The sequence below is a fragment of the Atta colombica genome, unplaced genomic scaffold, assembly GCF_001594045.1.
Source record: "Atta colombica isolate Treedump-2 unplaced genomic scaffold, Acol1.0 scaffold210, whole genome shotgun sequence".
Classification (NCBI taxonomy): domain Eukaryota; kingdom Metazoa; phylum Arthropoda; class Insecta; order Hymenoptera; family Formicidae; genus Atta; species Atta colombica.
Window position 1 is genome coordinate 874,179 of NW_017259306.1, and position 19,140 is coordinate 893,318.

General features: G+C 34.3%; 1 protein-coding gene across 1 annotated transcript in view; it reads right to left on the reverse strand.

Moving 5' to 3' along the window:
• LOC108687625 (discoidin domain-containing receptor 2-like) overlaps window positions 1–19,140 on the reverse strand; it is a 225,289-nt gene that overhangs the window by 59,327 nt on the left and 146,822 nt on the right. The window contains exons 3-4 of the mRNA XM_018193501.1: window positions 18,493–18,738; window positions 13,564–13,666 (exon numbers count right to left, since the gene is read on the reverse strand). Coding sequence (XP_018048990.1) covers window positions 13,564–13,666; window positions 18,493–18,673 — 284 coding nt within the window. The 5' untranslated portion in view covers window positions 18,674–18,738. The remainder of the gene's footprint in view (window positions 1–13,563; window positions 13,667–18,492; window positions 18,739–19,140) is intronic.

The window sequence follows — 19,140 nt, forward strand, 5'->3', positions numbered from 1 at the left end:
AGGGATATAGAAATTGAGAATTTCCACAACAGTGCTGATTGTCATAAATGCATGCGTACAATTAAATAGAGCGGATTGTTTTACAATACAATGCGTAAGTCATTTGCTCTGAATCACGGTTGATTTATCGAAATTTCTATTTATCGTTATCTGCCCGGTTACACATCGATAATAATCGTTTTCTCCTCTCTTCACGTTTATTCGTGGTCTGTATTTTCTATTTATCTCAATTCATGATAAAATTCAAATCAAATGTGATTCAATTTCTGAGAATAAAATAAGCTGAATTCCGTTAATTTTAGATATTAATATATTTATTATTATAGTATTTTATTATTAATATCTAATAACAATACAAATTTTTTTATCGAATTCTGTTTTATTGAAAATATTTGAAAATTCAAAAATATATAAATTATTTCAGAGGTTTTGTAATAAGATCGTTTTTGTTATTTCATTATTTCAAGAAGTGACTTTTGGTGTAATAGGTACAATATTGACGATGTTGCAGTACTTCCGTTAATTGTACCATCAATGTTTCGAACGAACCATCAGATGTTCCGTAAGTTGGATGTAAAAATAAAAGAAAGAGGCGTACCGGGAGTCGTAAAAATTCTCTTACGTGCCTTCTTCGAACCTGAAGGATTCATAGCGTAGAAATATAAGACTGCCCGTTGTTAAACCAAGAAACGTAAACGTACGTTCAGAATGCATTACTTAGAGAAAGTATTTAATCAAAAACCTCTCATGGAAAGAGATTTTTGTGAAAGTGATAATGTTACGTAACGAATTTGCTAGGAATACTGGAAAATTTTGCGATTATAATTCACGATTTATTGTCTCGCAATAATTAATTTGGATCATTAAACATCTATATGATTAAAACAGCTTATTGCAACTTTTACAATTTAAGGAAGACAACTAAAAATATGATGATACCATCAATTTTAGTTTAAACTAATTAAAATTAACAATATTATAATAGTCATTTTTTCAGAAAATAAATTATTCTATCTATATAAAAAATATAATACTCGATATTATAAATATAACACCGAACCTTTTATAGTTAAACTATAAGATGTAAAATAAAATATAACAATATTGGAACTATTAATAACACTAGATCCTCACTATAAATATTCTACTACCTCACTATAAGTTCGAAGGATTTAATTGAAAAAACAATATAGATTCGATGTGGCATACCGATGAGCTTTTTCCTAAAATAGATGGAGAGTGCGATCTTAATAGGAAGCCAATAGTCTCCTCAGTGCAATTTACGGCAGCCAACCGACAAGCCATCCTATAGTATAAGACTTTAAAGTGGTCTTCTCGAGAAATGTACGAGAGGTAAGAGAGCTTGGCCCACGGGCCGACCAGAAGCATTATGCCGCCTCATCAGTCGAAAGATGCATTAGCATTGCTAATGACCCGCGATCGTTACAGCCACACGCCGCAGCTACTATCCACGCTGCTTTGCGCGCAACGTGTTTGTTATTTGGAAGTGGGCCATGGTGAACTAGAGAGAGAAACAAGACTTCTAAAGAGGGTGAGAGAAATGAAAGACCAGCGTCCCTGTTACCAGCAATAATTTTCGTATGACAATATCTTGCAACGTCACATAGATATGCATCCATTGTTTCATTTGACTAAAACACTAACGAATACATCATTCAGCTCGGCCAACCATAGAACAGAATTTCCCGTTGCCTTTTACGCCCATTCCCATGGCTATTAACAAATTGATGCGTCAACCTTTCCCGTTCTCCCTCGTTTTTGTGGATTTCAAGCGCTTCTTGCGAAATATCTTCCGTAATTCTGTAAAATGTCCGCGCGTAATCCATTCAATTAAGGTTATTGTTTTATCATGATAAATACGATAGAAAATTTACAGTGAAATGAGCGATTCCCAGTTATTAATCGTGAAGAAATATACCGCGTACGTTTGCAAATTTGATATAATGTGTACATACAGTAAATATTGAATCACAGAGATATTACAGAGCTGAATTACTTACGATCAATAAAACCATTTTGTAATTTGCACATCCCTTTGTACGCGTTCTCATTTATAATTTTTCGATGATGAAATCGATCGTTATTTCGAACACGTTTACGAACGTATGCATATTGTATCCCACAACAGCAACAGTCTGATTTCACTTGGAAAACCTGGAATTTTCCAGCCACAATAAAATATTGCGCCGATCACCTTCTATCTCTTCTTTAAAGGCATATTTATATTCAGGGCGCGCACGAGTCTGCTTGCTTTCTTCTATTATCTTCCAGCGTGCCCAGCTTTAGAACCCCCTCGTCTCACCTCGAGAATAGCTGGTAAAAAGTAATTAAATTTTCCCGTGATGTGGTGATTTTGATGATAATTGTTATTATATTTTTCAAAAGATAGTGAAGAGCAACGAAAACGAATAAAATAGTACAGGCCGCACGCATTGCGCGACATTTTACGACCGTTTCGAGGCTAATCCCCGCGCTAATTAGACATGAAATGAGCAAGTTACGTCACCCAGCGAAAGACAAAAACACCCGTTATGCGAGCGACACAAGCTATTCTAGAAACAAATGCTCCACACGTATTACAGAAATCCAGCTTTGAAAATATGTCACTGGTAGGTGATGATAGGCATGCTTTCAGAGATAAAAGATTAGAAGATATGAGCAGATACTCGTTGAATATTTGTTTTTTTCTTTTATCATTATATACTGCTTTGTTCTCAAGAGAATAGCTTCAAAGAGATAATAATAGCAGATTATATAATGAAATAGCTTCACCGCATGATAATAATATAGTGAAAGATATCAATCTTCAAATTAATACAAATGTTAATTTGAAGAATGATATCTTTCACTATATTATTATACATTCGATATACAATCTAAGTAGACTTAATGAAAAAAAATATAATTGTAGCTTCTCATTCTTTGTATTTATCATCGCGCGAGATACGCGAGATCATTTTTACTCGAGTTAATGTGCGTTCTAAAAATGTATATATATTTTACTTTCTATATATTTTGAACACAATTTATCTTAAACTTTAATTTCATGCTTTTTCTCACATTGTACCAATTAATTGTTATCGAAAATTGAGATTAAGCAAATTTTATCATTTAAGAAAATTATCTTTGTTATCTTTGTTGTAAAAGTATTCTTGCAGATCAAAATAGTTTCACAATGTAATTAGAATTATAAAAATAAAAAATATCCATTTTGAAATTAGTATTTGTATTATCATTCGATAATCTAGCGGACACAATAAAAACAAGTAATTGTAGTTGCTTATTTACTTTTACTTACTGGTATGAAATACAATAATGTTATATTTGCGTTTGAACATGTTCTATAAATTATATTTATATAATGTGTGTATGTGTGTTTTTTATATGTATACTTTCTACACTATAAATAATTAAATTTTCACGCTTCCTTTACATTGCATCATCCAATCTATTATCTGCTATTTAAAATAAAATAAATTTATCAGTTAAGAAAATGTCGTTTTCGCATTGTGAAAGTATTCTTACAGATCGAACTCTAACCTTATATGTATTCTCGGAAACGGGTTCACAGGAGACTTGGTCCTCACGGTTCATTCGCTTGATCGAGCTTTACAGATAACGTGAAGGACTATCATGGACTGCATCTGCAGTGAGTGCACATAGACATGCTCTACCATCGCGGGTTACACCGTGCCGATGTGAGAAGAAACGACGCATATTCGCGCGTTCGATCACACACTCACACACATACACATACAGAGGCATTATTCTACCTATCTTTCGAGCTTGCGGGCATTGTTATCGAATATGCCGGGAATGCTGCTGCCGAATATGCCATCAGCCAAATGATCCGTGAAAATTCCAGCTGGCCTGTCCGATTTTACGCGGGTGCAAACTTTTTCCTTTTTCTGTACGCGCAACGATCGAACGGACAGCACCATCGTGGAAAGAACGGGGGATGGATAGGGGTGAGATGGTACCATACGAATCGGGAATGTCGAGCCATCGATATTAAAACGTTCCCGAATCATTGTAACATTCGAGAGTGGTGCGCGGAATCGTGCTGTGTTATTATTTCGAGCCAGGGAAGATAACCAATCTTGAACGCAAAAGCTCATAATGAACGCATCGAGGAATTTTATGAACGATATGCTGCTCGCAAGCAGATCTCTAAGTTTACATGGGATTAGACTTGCGTTAGTTGATTTATTGCGATTTTACAAACGTGCTAAAAAAAGATTTTACAACTATTTTGCAACTAATGATATTTTGTTGCTGGAAAATATACAACAATAAAAAGCTAATTTTTTTTTAATGAAAACGACCAAGCGTGCGGTAGCTCAAAATTTGTTTAATTGTCGCATTTAATTTAATTTGCGACTTGATCTTAAAGAAGCGTCTGTATTTGATTTTACAATCAATAAGCTTTATTGTATATAATTTAATTAAAAAGTGAATATATAATTCCGAGGCAAAATTATATCACTTAAAAGGCTTCTCTGATTTCAATTACCTCAATCTATTCTGAATTTCTTGAAACTATAAGCTTCATTAAAATTTTCCAATTAAAAGTAACAGTTAAATTAAGATACTTTGTATTTTTTGATTAAAATAATCTGAATTAATATTCCAACGCAATTGCTTTGTGCGCCATCCGTTCTGAGAACTTTTCCGCCATTTGTTTCTTCCAACAACAATGTAATATTAAACTAAATGTGATATGTCAATTATATATTGTGTTTATAACATAAATTTAAATCATTCTAATACTTATATATAAAATATCTGCCGCCTAATAATAAAAAAATATTTGATAAATGTTAACGATATGTATAAAATCATCATCCAAATTTAGTAGTAGCCATTACATTATGAATTATTAGCTTCTATCTTCTCTCATGGTCTCCATCTTTACTATGATCTTCCATTAATTTAAGATTTTCTCTTCTTTTTTTTGCCTTTCATAAAAGCTACTGTATGCATGTTAGCTACAATGACACCGATCGAAGATCTTTTTTCACAGTCTGGCATCAAGAGCGATAACTGAGATAAAGTGATACTGGCATATACATTTATAATACCGCAGCATCACCTTATCTCGTCGCCCTTGCTTAAGGCGAGCAAATAGGAGGGAAAGTCAGGACACATCCGGGTCGATCCCATGGGACGCCTTCGAGGAGTCAAACTCAATCTGCAAATGGTACAATCTCATTTTCGACGCTTCGACGGCGTTTGATCACTCTCCTTTAAAGCTGATCCATAATGTGCCTCGTATATTTCTCTTCACGATCAAAATAATGTAAGACGATGTGTTTCATTGTCGTGTTAAACACTCACTTCAGATGAATATTATTCACAGCTCAGGGATAAAGGTAGGTCGTGAGAGGATCATATAAATTATATGACGACAATCAACATTTGAATTTTCTCTTGAGATAATTAAAACGTTTTCGACCACTAAAATACAGTATTATTTCGTAACATTCTTCACATACGAGATAAGAATTGTTATTACAGAGAATAGAATGGTTAGTGTATATTTTCATATATGATTTCTACGTATAATCGGATAGAATTGAGGATTATATTGATTCTTTTTGTTTAATATTGGTAATTTTTTATATTTTGCCAATCTCAGCCGTGAATGATTCAAGTATTATAAATTGCGTAAGTAGTAATAATTTAATCAATTCTTCAATTTTATCGCAAGGAAGAATAAGGGAATATTAATATCCACAACAATTTAGAAACTTTTCTACAAAACCTACGGCATCGTCCAGAATAACGATGAAAATTGTCTGGACGATCATATTTCAGCGCCGACAGCCCGCACAATTCGCCGTCGACTCGACCGGAAACTATCTCGGGCGAATATTTGTCTCGCGGGTCATGTTAAGCGACCCAACGTTTTTTGTCGAGCTACACTGACAGAATTCGGCGTTGTCAACGAATCTAAAACTTCGAGTCATGTAGTGAATGTATCGATATCCAGCGTGGCGCTCGGCGATCGTTAGAGAGAGAGAGTTTCGTGATTTTTCGAAACAACGAGAACTGAAAAGTTCCTCTAACAGTGGCAGTGCATGTACAGATATGAAAAATCGAGTTGCTAACGAATAAACGTACCTATATTTTTATATTTTGACCAGCATTGTTTTAACAAATGTCATCATATATGTACATCTGATCAATACCTCTTAATAACTATTATTGGAAAATAAATATACGGAAATAAAAATACGTTTTCTCGCGATATTGAAACGTGTATTCCAGAAATTACATTTTCGAAAAAAAATTGTATGTGCAACTAATCTATTTATGATATAAGTGTATTGTATTAATCAAATACAATGTTTTTGAAAGATATGTTTTTTTTTAAGCCGTTTCTGTTGTTATGTCATACGATTCTTTTTTGGCAATACGAAATGATACATTTTTAACGAATAACAATTTCAAAGTTATCAAATTTGTAGCTGCAAAGCTTAAAGTCTATGACAAGCACACGATGTTTCTCTGCTTGCATTTTGATAAATTATTAGAAATTTTGCGTTCTTTATTGTGCTTGTATGTTAGTAATTTACTAAAACGCAAATAATCCAGCAGGAAAACAAGCATCATGTGTCGTAAATCTTGTTTCGAAGAAGAAAGTTGCGCAGAATGTATGAATTGTATCTATTTGTAAGGATATTTTCAGGAAATCGTGAGGATTTCTTAGCATCATGTTATTGCTAGATAGAGTTCAATTTCAATAAAATGTAGTTTTTCTTTAATACACGATTGATCATTCGTATATTTCTATTTTTAAATACTAAAAACACACTAGGTTAAATAATGATTTCTATTTTCTATTTCTCTTTCCTTTTTTTAATACAATTTTACAAATATTTTCTAAAAACGTTAAAGTATATGTAAGAATCATTTAATAATTATTACATACGTGTAAAAAGTGATGAAAAATAACCCCAGATATATGAACAACTTACGTATGTAAAGAATCAGAAAATCATCGCGTGTACTAATTTTTATATGGGATTTTACACTGAGTCAGGCTGGCTGCCATAGTTCAAGTGCAGTACCGCACAGTACTGGCACAATATTGGCAAACTACTGGTCCAGTATTGGCTAAGTATTGGATGATAACTTGAACCCAGTATACTGGCAGATACTGGCTCAGTTATTTTAGCTAATAATTTGTCAGTGATGGCCCAGTACTGATTGACAGACCTTTGCGGTCATTTGACAGTCGTTGACTAAGTGTTGGTTTCGTTGTAATTGCTGGCGATTCTATATATGAGAAGAGTTAATATCACAATTAATGGTACTGAATGTTAAAAATATAAATTTTTTTATATCATGGTGAAAAGTACGAATTGCTTCATCTAGTGCAGAATATTTCGCATGATCTTTTAACTACCTTTTCCCTCAGAGAAAAATAAATAAGCATGTTATACGTAGCAAGCGATCGGAAAATGTGCATTTGTGCGCCGATGTTCGTGAAAGTTGATAGGAAAATTTGAATATACTTGTCGAATCAAGCGCGCCCGTGAAAATTTGAAAGGTGAGTCACGCCCGCATCAATGACGATTTCATGGGCGAATCTCCGCAATCGTTAACGGAGAATTCGTTTCGGTTGCTCACGATTTCCTGATAGTATGAAGAATAGAGAAAGATAGGAAGTCCCGATATGTCAATGTCGTTGATATTCGATGAATCGGGAACTGAAAATCGCGCTAGTGTACATGCACGCATACTGAAGCATCGTATGCACATAAATGCACATATCTACGCGTAGATATATGTGTATTATGTGTGACGGTGCAAGTGTTCATGCATGTGGCGTGTTTGTGTGTGCAGCTAAATATAGGGAGCAACGTTCACACGCTCGACACGGAACGCGGAAGCGACGAAATAGATTTTCGTTATCGCCACGTTCTCTCCGATTCGCATACGACAGAATAATATCTCTCTGAGGCAGATCGACTGCCGAACTTCTCCATGGGAATTCGATATCGTGATACAGCCTTGTGCACTGATATTTTAAAAGACGCGAGATGTTAGATATTTTCATGTGATCATCAGAAGCATCCTATAGAGAAGTTGGCAAAAAGATCTTTGGGTTAACTTTTTCACGAGGAGGAGTTTGTTTGAATCGTGTAAAATGTGAACTTCGAGAATTGCGCGGTATAATATACTTCATTATGTGAAAGAAAAGAATTGAAATATAGCACCTTCATTACAAACAGATAAATTAATAAGACATAATCTTTGTAGCGATTTAGTTGTATTTTAACGACTATTAATACAACGAAGACAAAGACTTCTTACAAAGGATTGTTATCGCTTTTATCGCGAGGGACAGTTTGTCTTTCATCTTTATTTCATCTGTTTTAAATCATTCTATGAGAGGAAAATCTTTGTCATTAAGAAATGGATTACATCAATGAGATTAAACGATCCGCGAATAACAAAATTACGAGAAGACAGACTTCTTGAATCTGAGTCGAGATAATTCAATACTTGTTAAAAGTTTCAGTTTGATAAATATTACTTATCTAAATGTCACAAATATCTAACGTAAAAAAATACAATTTACATAATAATAGATATCGTATTATGTAAAAAAATTTTTATTAATTATTATTTATCCCATTTAACTAAATAAGTGTATATGTACAATATAAATGTATATGTTAATTATCAAAAAGAAATATTATTGTATTTTGATATCTAATTTTATGGAAATTTAAACGAGCAATGTTTGTTTTCTATGCAATCTCTTCTTTAAACATGCTTACGATTGACTTTTGAATCATGCCCTAGAATTCATCCACGGTATACATCCTCACATCAAAGAATCTGTTTTGCGCGTGTTGCACGTAAATACAGTGTCGTGCGGAATGTTTGTTTCGTTTATCAAAAGAATTCTATTGTTTTTGGCCCGGGTCCCAGAAGAACGGTCTACCGGAACTAGATATCAGCGCCGTAAGACAGATCGGTCGCTGCTCAGGTGGATACCCTCGAAACCTTCCGAAGATTTATACCACGAAAGTACATCGTCACGCGAACGCGAGGCCTAAGCCATGAAACGCGCAGCGCATTTCCGGTGGTGCGATACGACGCAGCCAAGTGCCTGTTCCATCAGACGACGGCGACGACGAACTCGCGAGAAAAAACGGGCGAGATACTAGGGGAAGAGACGGTGTTACATAAATCACTGAAACGAGAGAGCTACCGGAGGCATGAGGTTTTCGAATCGTAACAAAGTGGAAGATAGCCAGGCTCGAAGGCTAGGAGAATATGGCTACCATTTTTCCTCGGCTTCGACTGCTGAAAGCACACGTAACGGCGTAGGACAGTTTATGTCTACGTGATTCTGGCCTCCTCTTACCCTAGCTAAAGATCCCTCATCCTCCATCTCCTATTGCTTTTTCGCGCGTCGAAGATTTCGGCTTGTCATGCCTGGAGTCTTCGTACTCCCTTTTTCGTTTTTTCCCGCCGTATTTCTCATTCTCTCACATTCCGTTCTCTCACCGTCTCTTACATCAAGCTGCCACCTTGTATGCCTCCTTTTCGTGCCAACTCAAAAGGGATACGAATGGCCATCGACACTACGTACATGAAAACGAAAAACTTTTTCGTTGCACGTACTGGCACGTCCACTTTTCTGTCCGGGCCTTTATCGATCGAGCCTCTTTGTGCGTGGACGCGCTTTCTCGCACTGTCCTGACTTCCTTCATCCTTTTGCATTTTGTATACTCCCTGCTCCTCCATTGTCTGTTCTCGAGTTGTTATTTACGCGGACGTTGTCACGTACACTTATCACGACTACGTAAAGCGAATATTAAAAGCTAAAAAGAATGTGACTTAATATGATAAGCTTCAGCACTCCAAGTTAATTACGTATAAGTAAGAATGCAAAATCGTAAAATAAATTGAATGATATACGTTTTATTTAACTGAGCGACTGAGATATTATTATACAAAGGAATGAAACGTCGCGCAAAACTAATTGACTTGCGAAAAGCATTACGTCCGGCTAATAAATGTAATTACGTTTTCACATTTATTTACTACGTATATTCTACTTATCCGTCTGGCAGAATGGATGACAATGACCTTAAAATGTCGCGTAGTTGCCTGGTCGCAAACCCTCTCTAATAAAATACGATGCAATTTTGTTATGCTGAGAACAAGAATACGTGTACTTTGAAATGCAGTATTTTAACGCCACGTTGTATCATATTCCGTGGAGTAGCGCACGATGGGGTAATATCTTACTCCGAATCCTTTGCCCCTCTAGGGTAGTCCTGACCTCTCATAATGGAAATCTATCTTTCATCTATAATTATAATCGTGCGTTGGCGTGATGCATTTCGCGTTATCGCGGATCACGACGCGATAACACGTGTATCGCGATAAGCATCAGTTACCGAACTACCGCGACTGAAACTAGATTCAAGGCTAGAAGCTCGTGAAACACAGGCGCCGAGTGTCTTCACTTGAATACCCTCACGCTTCGTGACATCGAAAAGATTTTATCGCGATGAGAGCTTCCAAAGTGATTACTAACGAGAACCGGGAATCCTCCAATTATACAATCGCAATTGATAGTTACGGCTGATACGTTTGCCGTCCTCGCGATGTTAACTCTCTAATCGCATTAGGATATTTTCTTAAGCAAGTCGTTTTATTACGTCTCGTAATATATAGATATATGAAATATTTCATACAATATAAAATTCAAAGAATATAATAAAAAAATTATGGATATTCGGATAAAATATTAAATCTTCATGTAATATTATTTATATGTATTCATAAATTCTTTAGAGTGGAATTTCACTCTAAAAAGTAAAAATTGAACAGTGAAAATTGAACAGTTTTGAAAAAGAGTAGTTCAGTCTTCAATCTTTAATAGTGAGATTTCACTTTTTAAAATAACAATTCACTTTAAAAAAAAGTTTTAGAGAATATTTTTTATTGTAATCTATTTTTATAAAAGTTAGTAATTTATATATTATTGAATAATATGAGAGAAATAAAAGCTATAAAAGAAGCGTAAAGAAGACGAGTTTATATTCTAAATTAACAAAAAAGAAAAATATCTAGTATAGTCATTGAAATGGTGGGCAACATTGCAGACAATATGGCGGACGAATCATGGTCTTGAAAAATTAACTGGTCCCGAGTGTCGTACCCCTTTTGCGAGTGGGCGCCTTGCTCTAATACAGATTTATTGCCACCTAAGAGCCAGAGCCAGGCGTTCTAATACAGGTATTATGCTGACGCAGGCACGAGGAATTTACACGAAATTGGAGGTAATTTGTAGGGGTCGAGCGCAAACCCCTTCTACCATTGCCATCGCCGTCGACTCCCTTTCGGCCGCTACTACCCTACCCCATGTTACATCGTACCGGACTTGTGTGTGGCCGTGTATCCCGAAACTCTCCGGTAACGACTTGCTCGAAGGACGTAACTCTCTAGCAAGGGCTATCTACCTCGAAATATGCAGTCGCGTAGGCCGCTTTTTGATTTACGGAGTAGATCGTTAATTAAAACGTCACGGCTGATCGGTCGCGCGTATGGCGGTTTAATTAAAATTTTTTAATTGCCAAGCGTGCCTACGATAGGCGAATGATCGTATCGCGACGATCTTCCAAAAAAAGTAGTCTTTCTCTTTTTTTTTAACATCGGCGTTGTTTTTCATGACACCCTAACAATGGTATCGAAACATGAAACCAGTTATTATCGGAGATCGTGTCATGGTTTTCGGTGGGCGCAAAGAGCCTACCGTAAATTGTCGCGTATCGTTGACGAGATCGATCCGCTCGACACAGTTCGCTTCTGCGGTCTACGTGTTCTGGATAGGAAACTCGTTATTAATGATGAGAGCGCGAAGAGACTATATGCACTAATCGCGGATGATAATCCTTCAATTTCATCGGAGCGATCAATCTTAGTTTTTTTTACTTCGTTACCGATCACAGATGGATTTTTATAAATTGATTAGAACGATTACCCTATTTTTATTTTATAATGTTACTTCTTTCTGCATTTCTCAAGAAAATATGAATAAAAATTTTGTAAGTTTTAATTATAACTACCAACAAAGAAAACTACTATACAAGGCAAAAGATTACTATCGTGAGCGAGAAGAATAATAATGATGCTCATAAAATTAATTTGTCATTTTGTGCAAACGAATCAAAAGGTTTTTATTCCTTTATCCTTTCATCATCCCATTCGTTTCTTGATAACAAAGTTTTACAACCGTGCTTTTGAGACCGCGTGTTATTTAAAATTTTAATACACCTAAGGCGCGGAACGCAAACGCCATACTAGCTAGTGATTTTAATCTTGCTGTTATAATAAGAAATAAAGTGAACCATGTAGCAGGTTCGCGCTAATGCCATTGCTCGAGAGACATTCCTTCGTGTCACGCGATTTACATTGCGAGGTTAAAAGAATTTCGATAATACAATATGATGCGAATGGCAATTACCTAATTTAATTCTAACGTGAGACGCGTGATATGTGTATATGTGTTGCATTATATCTTCTCTGTTTTGAGAAGTAAACTATAATTTTTTAATTATAAAATGTAGAGAAAAATTATTTTACATTTTTAATTATTGTGTAAGTTTTTGTTTTTCATATTTTTTAAACAAATCGTTTCAAATGTACGTTCTGAATTTAATGGAAATATTGGATTGGGTACAAAAGTGCTACGAACTTCAAAATTCACGCAACTGTAATTTTGTTAAAAATAAATGAAATTTAAATTAGAAAAAAGTTTTAAAATTTTTACTTTCGAAAGATCATGTCTTTTGAGTTTCTGTAAATTTGGTAACTTTTACAGAAAACTACGAGCTGGACAAAATAGGAAATTTTCTTCTCACTTTGTGAGCTTGTGTCATGTGTATAAAAAAACTTACAAGAATTTTCAACTATCTAACGTGAAAGCTTAATCTTTTCTCCATAAAATTATTTTTTTTCTAAGATTTTGTTGAATGTTTCTAAGATTTTTTGTTACTGTGTCATCACGGATTAAACAAAAAGATTTTACATTTTATTTAATCTTTTGATTGCTCGTATCTCCGTTAAAAATCATCGCAATTTAAAAAACAAATTTTTAAAGCCGAAATTTTGCTTTATTGAATGGTATAATTGCTAAATTTTTTTTTTAAGTAGACATGATACAAATGAAGTAGCACTACGAACTATTATTCTAACCTAATACAATTCGACTATTTTTGATAATATAACATAAAATAAAAAAAATATGATGAAAAAATACGATAAAAAAGTATGATGAAATAAAAATTATATGAGAAAAAAGGATATAAAGTTATAAATTTCGATAGTAGTATTTGTAATCATTGTAAAAAATAAAATGTATTCATATTTTCTATTGAAAAAATATAATAAGAGGATAATAGAAAATTGCTGTGACGATAAACAAACTCAATGATTACACTAGTCATATTGTTGAGAGAAATAGTCGACCTACTTGACAGCAGTTTCATGATACGATTGTTCTCTTACCTGGCATGTTTCGGTCCGAGGCTAGGATCGTACATAGAACTTGCCGAGATGTCTTCATCAGGGATTTCTCCGCTCTCCATGCCTAACGCCGTAGTGCATTGTCCTGAAAACAATTCACGATGGCGTTGAACAAAATTTGATATCAATCTTCATTTCATTAATATCGCGTATTAAGGTAAAAACTTAAAGTGGAAAATGGTGACGTGGTGAATAATAGATCATGTGCGAGGATTCAGCCGAATCACATCATTGAATAATTAATTCTACATATTTGCATTTGCAGTCAAAGATTCTCGATAATTTTATTCTGGCATACCTAAGAATTTCATTTTCAACAATCTCGTCCGACGCTAACAGCACTATCGCAGAGATGTGCAAATTCTCCAACGAAATCCCTGGAAACGCCGGTCGCCACAAACATGTGACTTCGTATTCCGCTGGGTACATACAAGAAGCAATTTACAATCGTAGCGAGTACGCTCGTATTGCCTCTCTTTTCCGGTTTCTTTTTCTCCACGAGAGTTACCAGATATTTTCATGGTCACGAATAAAACGAATCGAGTTATAATGCAATAATGTAGAATAGGTATTTAACTAATTCTCTACTTATTGTTAACTAATACGTTATATTCAATCACTTTTCCTTTATTTTGCTATTAATATAACAAGACAAATGTCAGTAAAAACATAAAAAAATGAATTTAAAACATCTTATTAGCATTTTGGTTCGATGTATAAACGAAGATTCTTTCAACTTTTCAATATCCATAAATCGGAAACGTTGTAGAGACGAGGGATATTCATGTAAAATAATGTACAAACATTGCCGACTATTCGCGCAGGACGGCAATAAAACAATGCTTTCCGATATCTTTTTTCGCTATTGTATAAAATGTCTGTACAACGTCATTGCGAAAAATCGATAGCAGGAATATTAACTGGCAATGGCCAATGACAATGTCGGCATGTATGTACGTGGAATATGATAAATTTTCGAATCTACGGGAGTCAGCCCGAACCAGTATACCTCGTCGCCGCGCGCGTGCGACGTCGCTACGCTTAAACTACGGTACTGCAGTTATGGCAGAAAGTTTCAAAACTGCAGAATGCAGCGGACGTGGGATTAGCCCAGCCTCCGGAGCTACTACCGGCCGACCATGGTCTCCATGAGCCGGCATTACAGCGAACAAAACTTCGTTTGTGTTTGTAACTGTCCCCTACGTTTCACCTATCGTCCATTATACCGGTGAAACCTGGTCCAACGGTAGCGCGACTAAAATCTGCGCTCAATATGTCGAAAGATGTCAAATGCGAGATTACTGCGTTCCTCGTTTATAAGTCTTCTATAGTAATAGTCATATCATTATTAATGAATAAATCTACATTTTTCTTATATATATCAATTTTTCTTTTAATTGATTGTCAGAGGATTCAGAAAAGACAGGGAAAAATTTACTCGAGCGTGCAAAATCAATAAACTGAAAATTTTATCTATTTCTGAATTGGTAATTTGATAAACACTCAATCAAGTGAACAGTAGCTAAACAATTCAATATTTATATTCAGCGTATATATATACACATAATGTTCACAAATATAAAAAAAAAATCTATATAAAAAATATATATTCAATCATGACGTTGTCAATCATGAACAAAAATAAATGTGAGAATTTGTTATTGCAAACACGCGAAATGACTGCTAGAGATTAAGAAGATAAATATTATTACAAAATTACATTTCGAAAAAAATTGTTTGAAATACTGAGAATAGTTAATATATTGCATAAATGGCATATAATTCATTTAACGAGGTTCCATTTAGCAGAAGTTCTTTCCATCATGTATTTGCTGTTTTATTAAAAATTTTACAAATGGAAGTTATAACTTTTACAGTGCACTATCAACTGGCTTCTTCGCATTTTTTCATAAAAATGGCGTGCTTTTCCTTTGTTATCAGAATTTATTACGTTTTTTCTTTATATTGCTTTTTTTAATTTAATAAAAAATTATTACACATTTAATGCCTGAAGTTATTGATCCAGTTACTAATATATTTTTCATTAATTTGTCAGACTCTGTGATGTATATCAAATTTGAAGACATTATCCATTGAAATTATTTAGTTCTATCGACATCATTCGAGACTACACGTATTAATGTACATGTTGGAAAACATAGTCTAAATTTTGAAAAAAATTAATATTTTACATTAGTATGAATTACTTACTAAAATGTCAAAAATGAAAATTTTTTTTTAACATGGTTCCACTAAAATTCCTTGATTTTAAGGAATTAATATTGTGCGCTCGAATATAAAGACTACAGTATTAATTGGGACTCAAATAAAATTCAATAATTAGATTTAGTTTCTAAGAGATTTGAGAGAAAATAAATTTGAGAAAGTTATCTTACATTTTCACGGCGCATACGCTCGCACGTGTATGTATGTATGTTTGTATTTGTATGTTTATGTGTAAAATTATAATATTATCTAATAAACGTTAGAGTTCCTCTCTCTATTCAGGTTGCGCATCTCGATCGTATTTGCATCTAGTATTCGCCTTTATACTGAATCCATTAATGCGATACAGTGTGTGTGTGTGTGTGTGTGTGTGTGTGTGTGTGTGTGTGTGCGTGCGTGCTTGCGTGCGCGCGAATATGTGTGCGTGTGCGTGTGCATGTGTGTGTGTGCGCGCGCGCGCGCGCGCGTGTGTGTGTGTGTGAAATTGAAATGAACTAGTAATTTTCAACCTGGATTTAGCGAACCACAATCGTTTGCATCCGATGTTTCGTGTCCGAAAATTATGCAGCAAATAAAATCCTCGTCGTAGTTAATCAACCGTTGCATTGTGTCCTTCCAACAAAACAGACATGCGATACGAAGAACATGAAATATCGATAGTATTATTTTAATAAAAGGATGATTTCTATTTATTGATGATTTCTATTTAATTTCGAATAGAGTTAATATTTCCTCATTTGTTTGTAATATATAAAGTGTTAATGATAATTTTGAAAGTACAATATCTTCGATAGGGCAATTTGTATATTTTTACATTTGTATATTTTGTATCGTTGTACTTTGTACAAAAGTATGACGCATCGTACAATGTCGTATACAATGTACATATCAACGATAACGGCTATGAACTCGAGCTTTAGTGTCATGCCCAAAGCAATAAGTCAAGCTGACATATTGGAATATCCTAGATGCGATGTATTTTCACGTAACGTGTAGGATAATGAACGATTTCAATGATTCGTGACGTGATTGACAGTCCAATTCACCAGAAGCTGAAATGTATTCAATAATGATAGTCAATAATTAATAATTAATATTTATACGATATTATTAATTATTCCATTTAAATATTAATTATTAATTAACATATGGAAATTAAATTATTTAAAGAAATAGATATATATGATGCTGGATAAAAGACCCAAATAAATCTCAAAATAATAATCTAATAATAATGATCTAATAATAATTTAATACTTTATAAATATAAAATGCATGAAAGAAATATTAAAAAATGTTATATATAAATTTATAACAACTTTTCTACATACTTTAAATATTATAATTTCAAATTATTCTTATTTTGTAAATGATATAAAGCACAAAAGAAGATTCATGGATATCAATACGAACAAAAATAAGCTAATGTGTTTTCTTTGTTTTAAAGTAAATACTTTCATTTAACGCAGCATCGTCTTCCAAGCAACAATTAATTTGCATAAAAATATAACGGATGAGCGGTAAACAACGAATCAGAAGCGTGGCACGCCAGAACGAATCGGCACAATAAACAGGTTTCTCGCTCGTCTGCATCTGAGCAGCTATTAGATAGTATTGTTAATTCATCGTGCGGCTGACATTTCATTTACGAGGGTACAATACCTCAGTGAGGCCAGGTGTATATACGAAGGGATGGTATTATTGCGTATGCGCTTCAGTGATAGAGAAAAAAAATCATTACGCATTCTCGGTCTTGTCATGCCTTTTCCGTATGCGCAACAAACAAAAAGAACTTTCGTCTTGTTCGCGAAATTTCCTTATCAACATGTTGTATTCTGAATTTTTTGTACAATTTAGCAGTGTAATAAAAAATAATATTAACGTTCACATTATAATCGTTCACATTTTAATCATTGCCCTTATAAAAGTGTTTCATTGATGAAAAAAATATTTATAATTAAATAGACTGTACGATCGTGAATAAAAAATATTAAAAAACAGAGTAAAATAAGAGAACGATAAGTAATAAAGCAATCTTTCAAGCAATTAAAACTGATGATGTTGTAATTAACTTATAAACACGTTGCCGGCGGCAGTTAGTTTATTATAGAGTTTGATTTACTTCATATTTCATCATACGATTTATTTTCTCTTCGTTCTTATACAATTTTCAAACACTAAGTTTGCAATAAGAATAGCGTGAATCTAATTAAATTGAAATTAATAAAATTACAAAATTTATTTATAAAATTATACTGAATATATAATAACATTAAAAAATCTTGTTTCGCATTGACATGCGTAACAAGATTTTTATAACATTTTATATTAAAGAAGTTTAAAGATTACAAATTTGATGTAACTTATATAAATAAATAAATTAAATTTTAGTGAAAAATTGTTTTTGAAAAATTATAGATATGCGAGACACATACTCGTACTTGTTTTGAGGCTATAAGCATTTTAGTTCGGAGAAACTTCTTGTGGTTGTCTCCACGGGATTGCTTCGTATAAGATTTTCAATCGCAACCTCCTGACTTCGCGCGACGACAGTCCGCTCTGGGACAATGGAGAAGATTGTAAAGAGAGTGACGGAAGTTGAAAGGGGTCAAAAGAGTGTCAGCACTTTTCGGAAGTCATAAAACTTGGGTGTGTGACGCGTATGAGAGTTCGAATTCGACTTACCTAGATCTGTGCAGCGACAACGCGGCAGGGACAATAGGATGAAGATGGCGATCAGAAGTCCTCGAAGTGAAGTTGAATCGACGCTTGGACCAAGGACTGGCATGTTACTAGTGACTCGGGCCGTCGGCACGCCGATAACTTGCTCCTCCTCATCACTAACTATCCGCTGTCCTGACCGCATCGGTCATCAAGCACGTTCCTGGCATCGTGATGGTCGCAAGGTGGTTACAGGCTCGTGTCGATGTCCTGAGCACAGAGTAATTTGTGTTAGTTGTCCGCAGACACCTCGGCAATGTCGTGGAGTATGAACGGATGGTATATAATGCAAGAGATAATATTTACAGACTTGAAACAAAAATAAACATTTAACAGCCGTGTAACTTCCTTCACATACGTTCATTTAATGTAATCATAGCAAACGATTGTGTCCCGTTTCATTGATAAATTTATCTTCGTGCAACGATTCTCCATGAAAACAGTGTCGGTTGCTATCGCGAAAATGTATTGTAGCTAGGACGTTACAATGGAATTAACTGCCAAGGTAAATTTACCGCCACGGAATAAAAGAAAGTAACTTTTGCCGTTAAAAAGTGAGGAAGTGTTCTTTTATATATATATACGTATCCTTTATATATATATATATATATA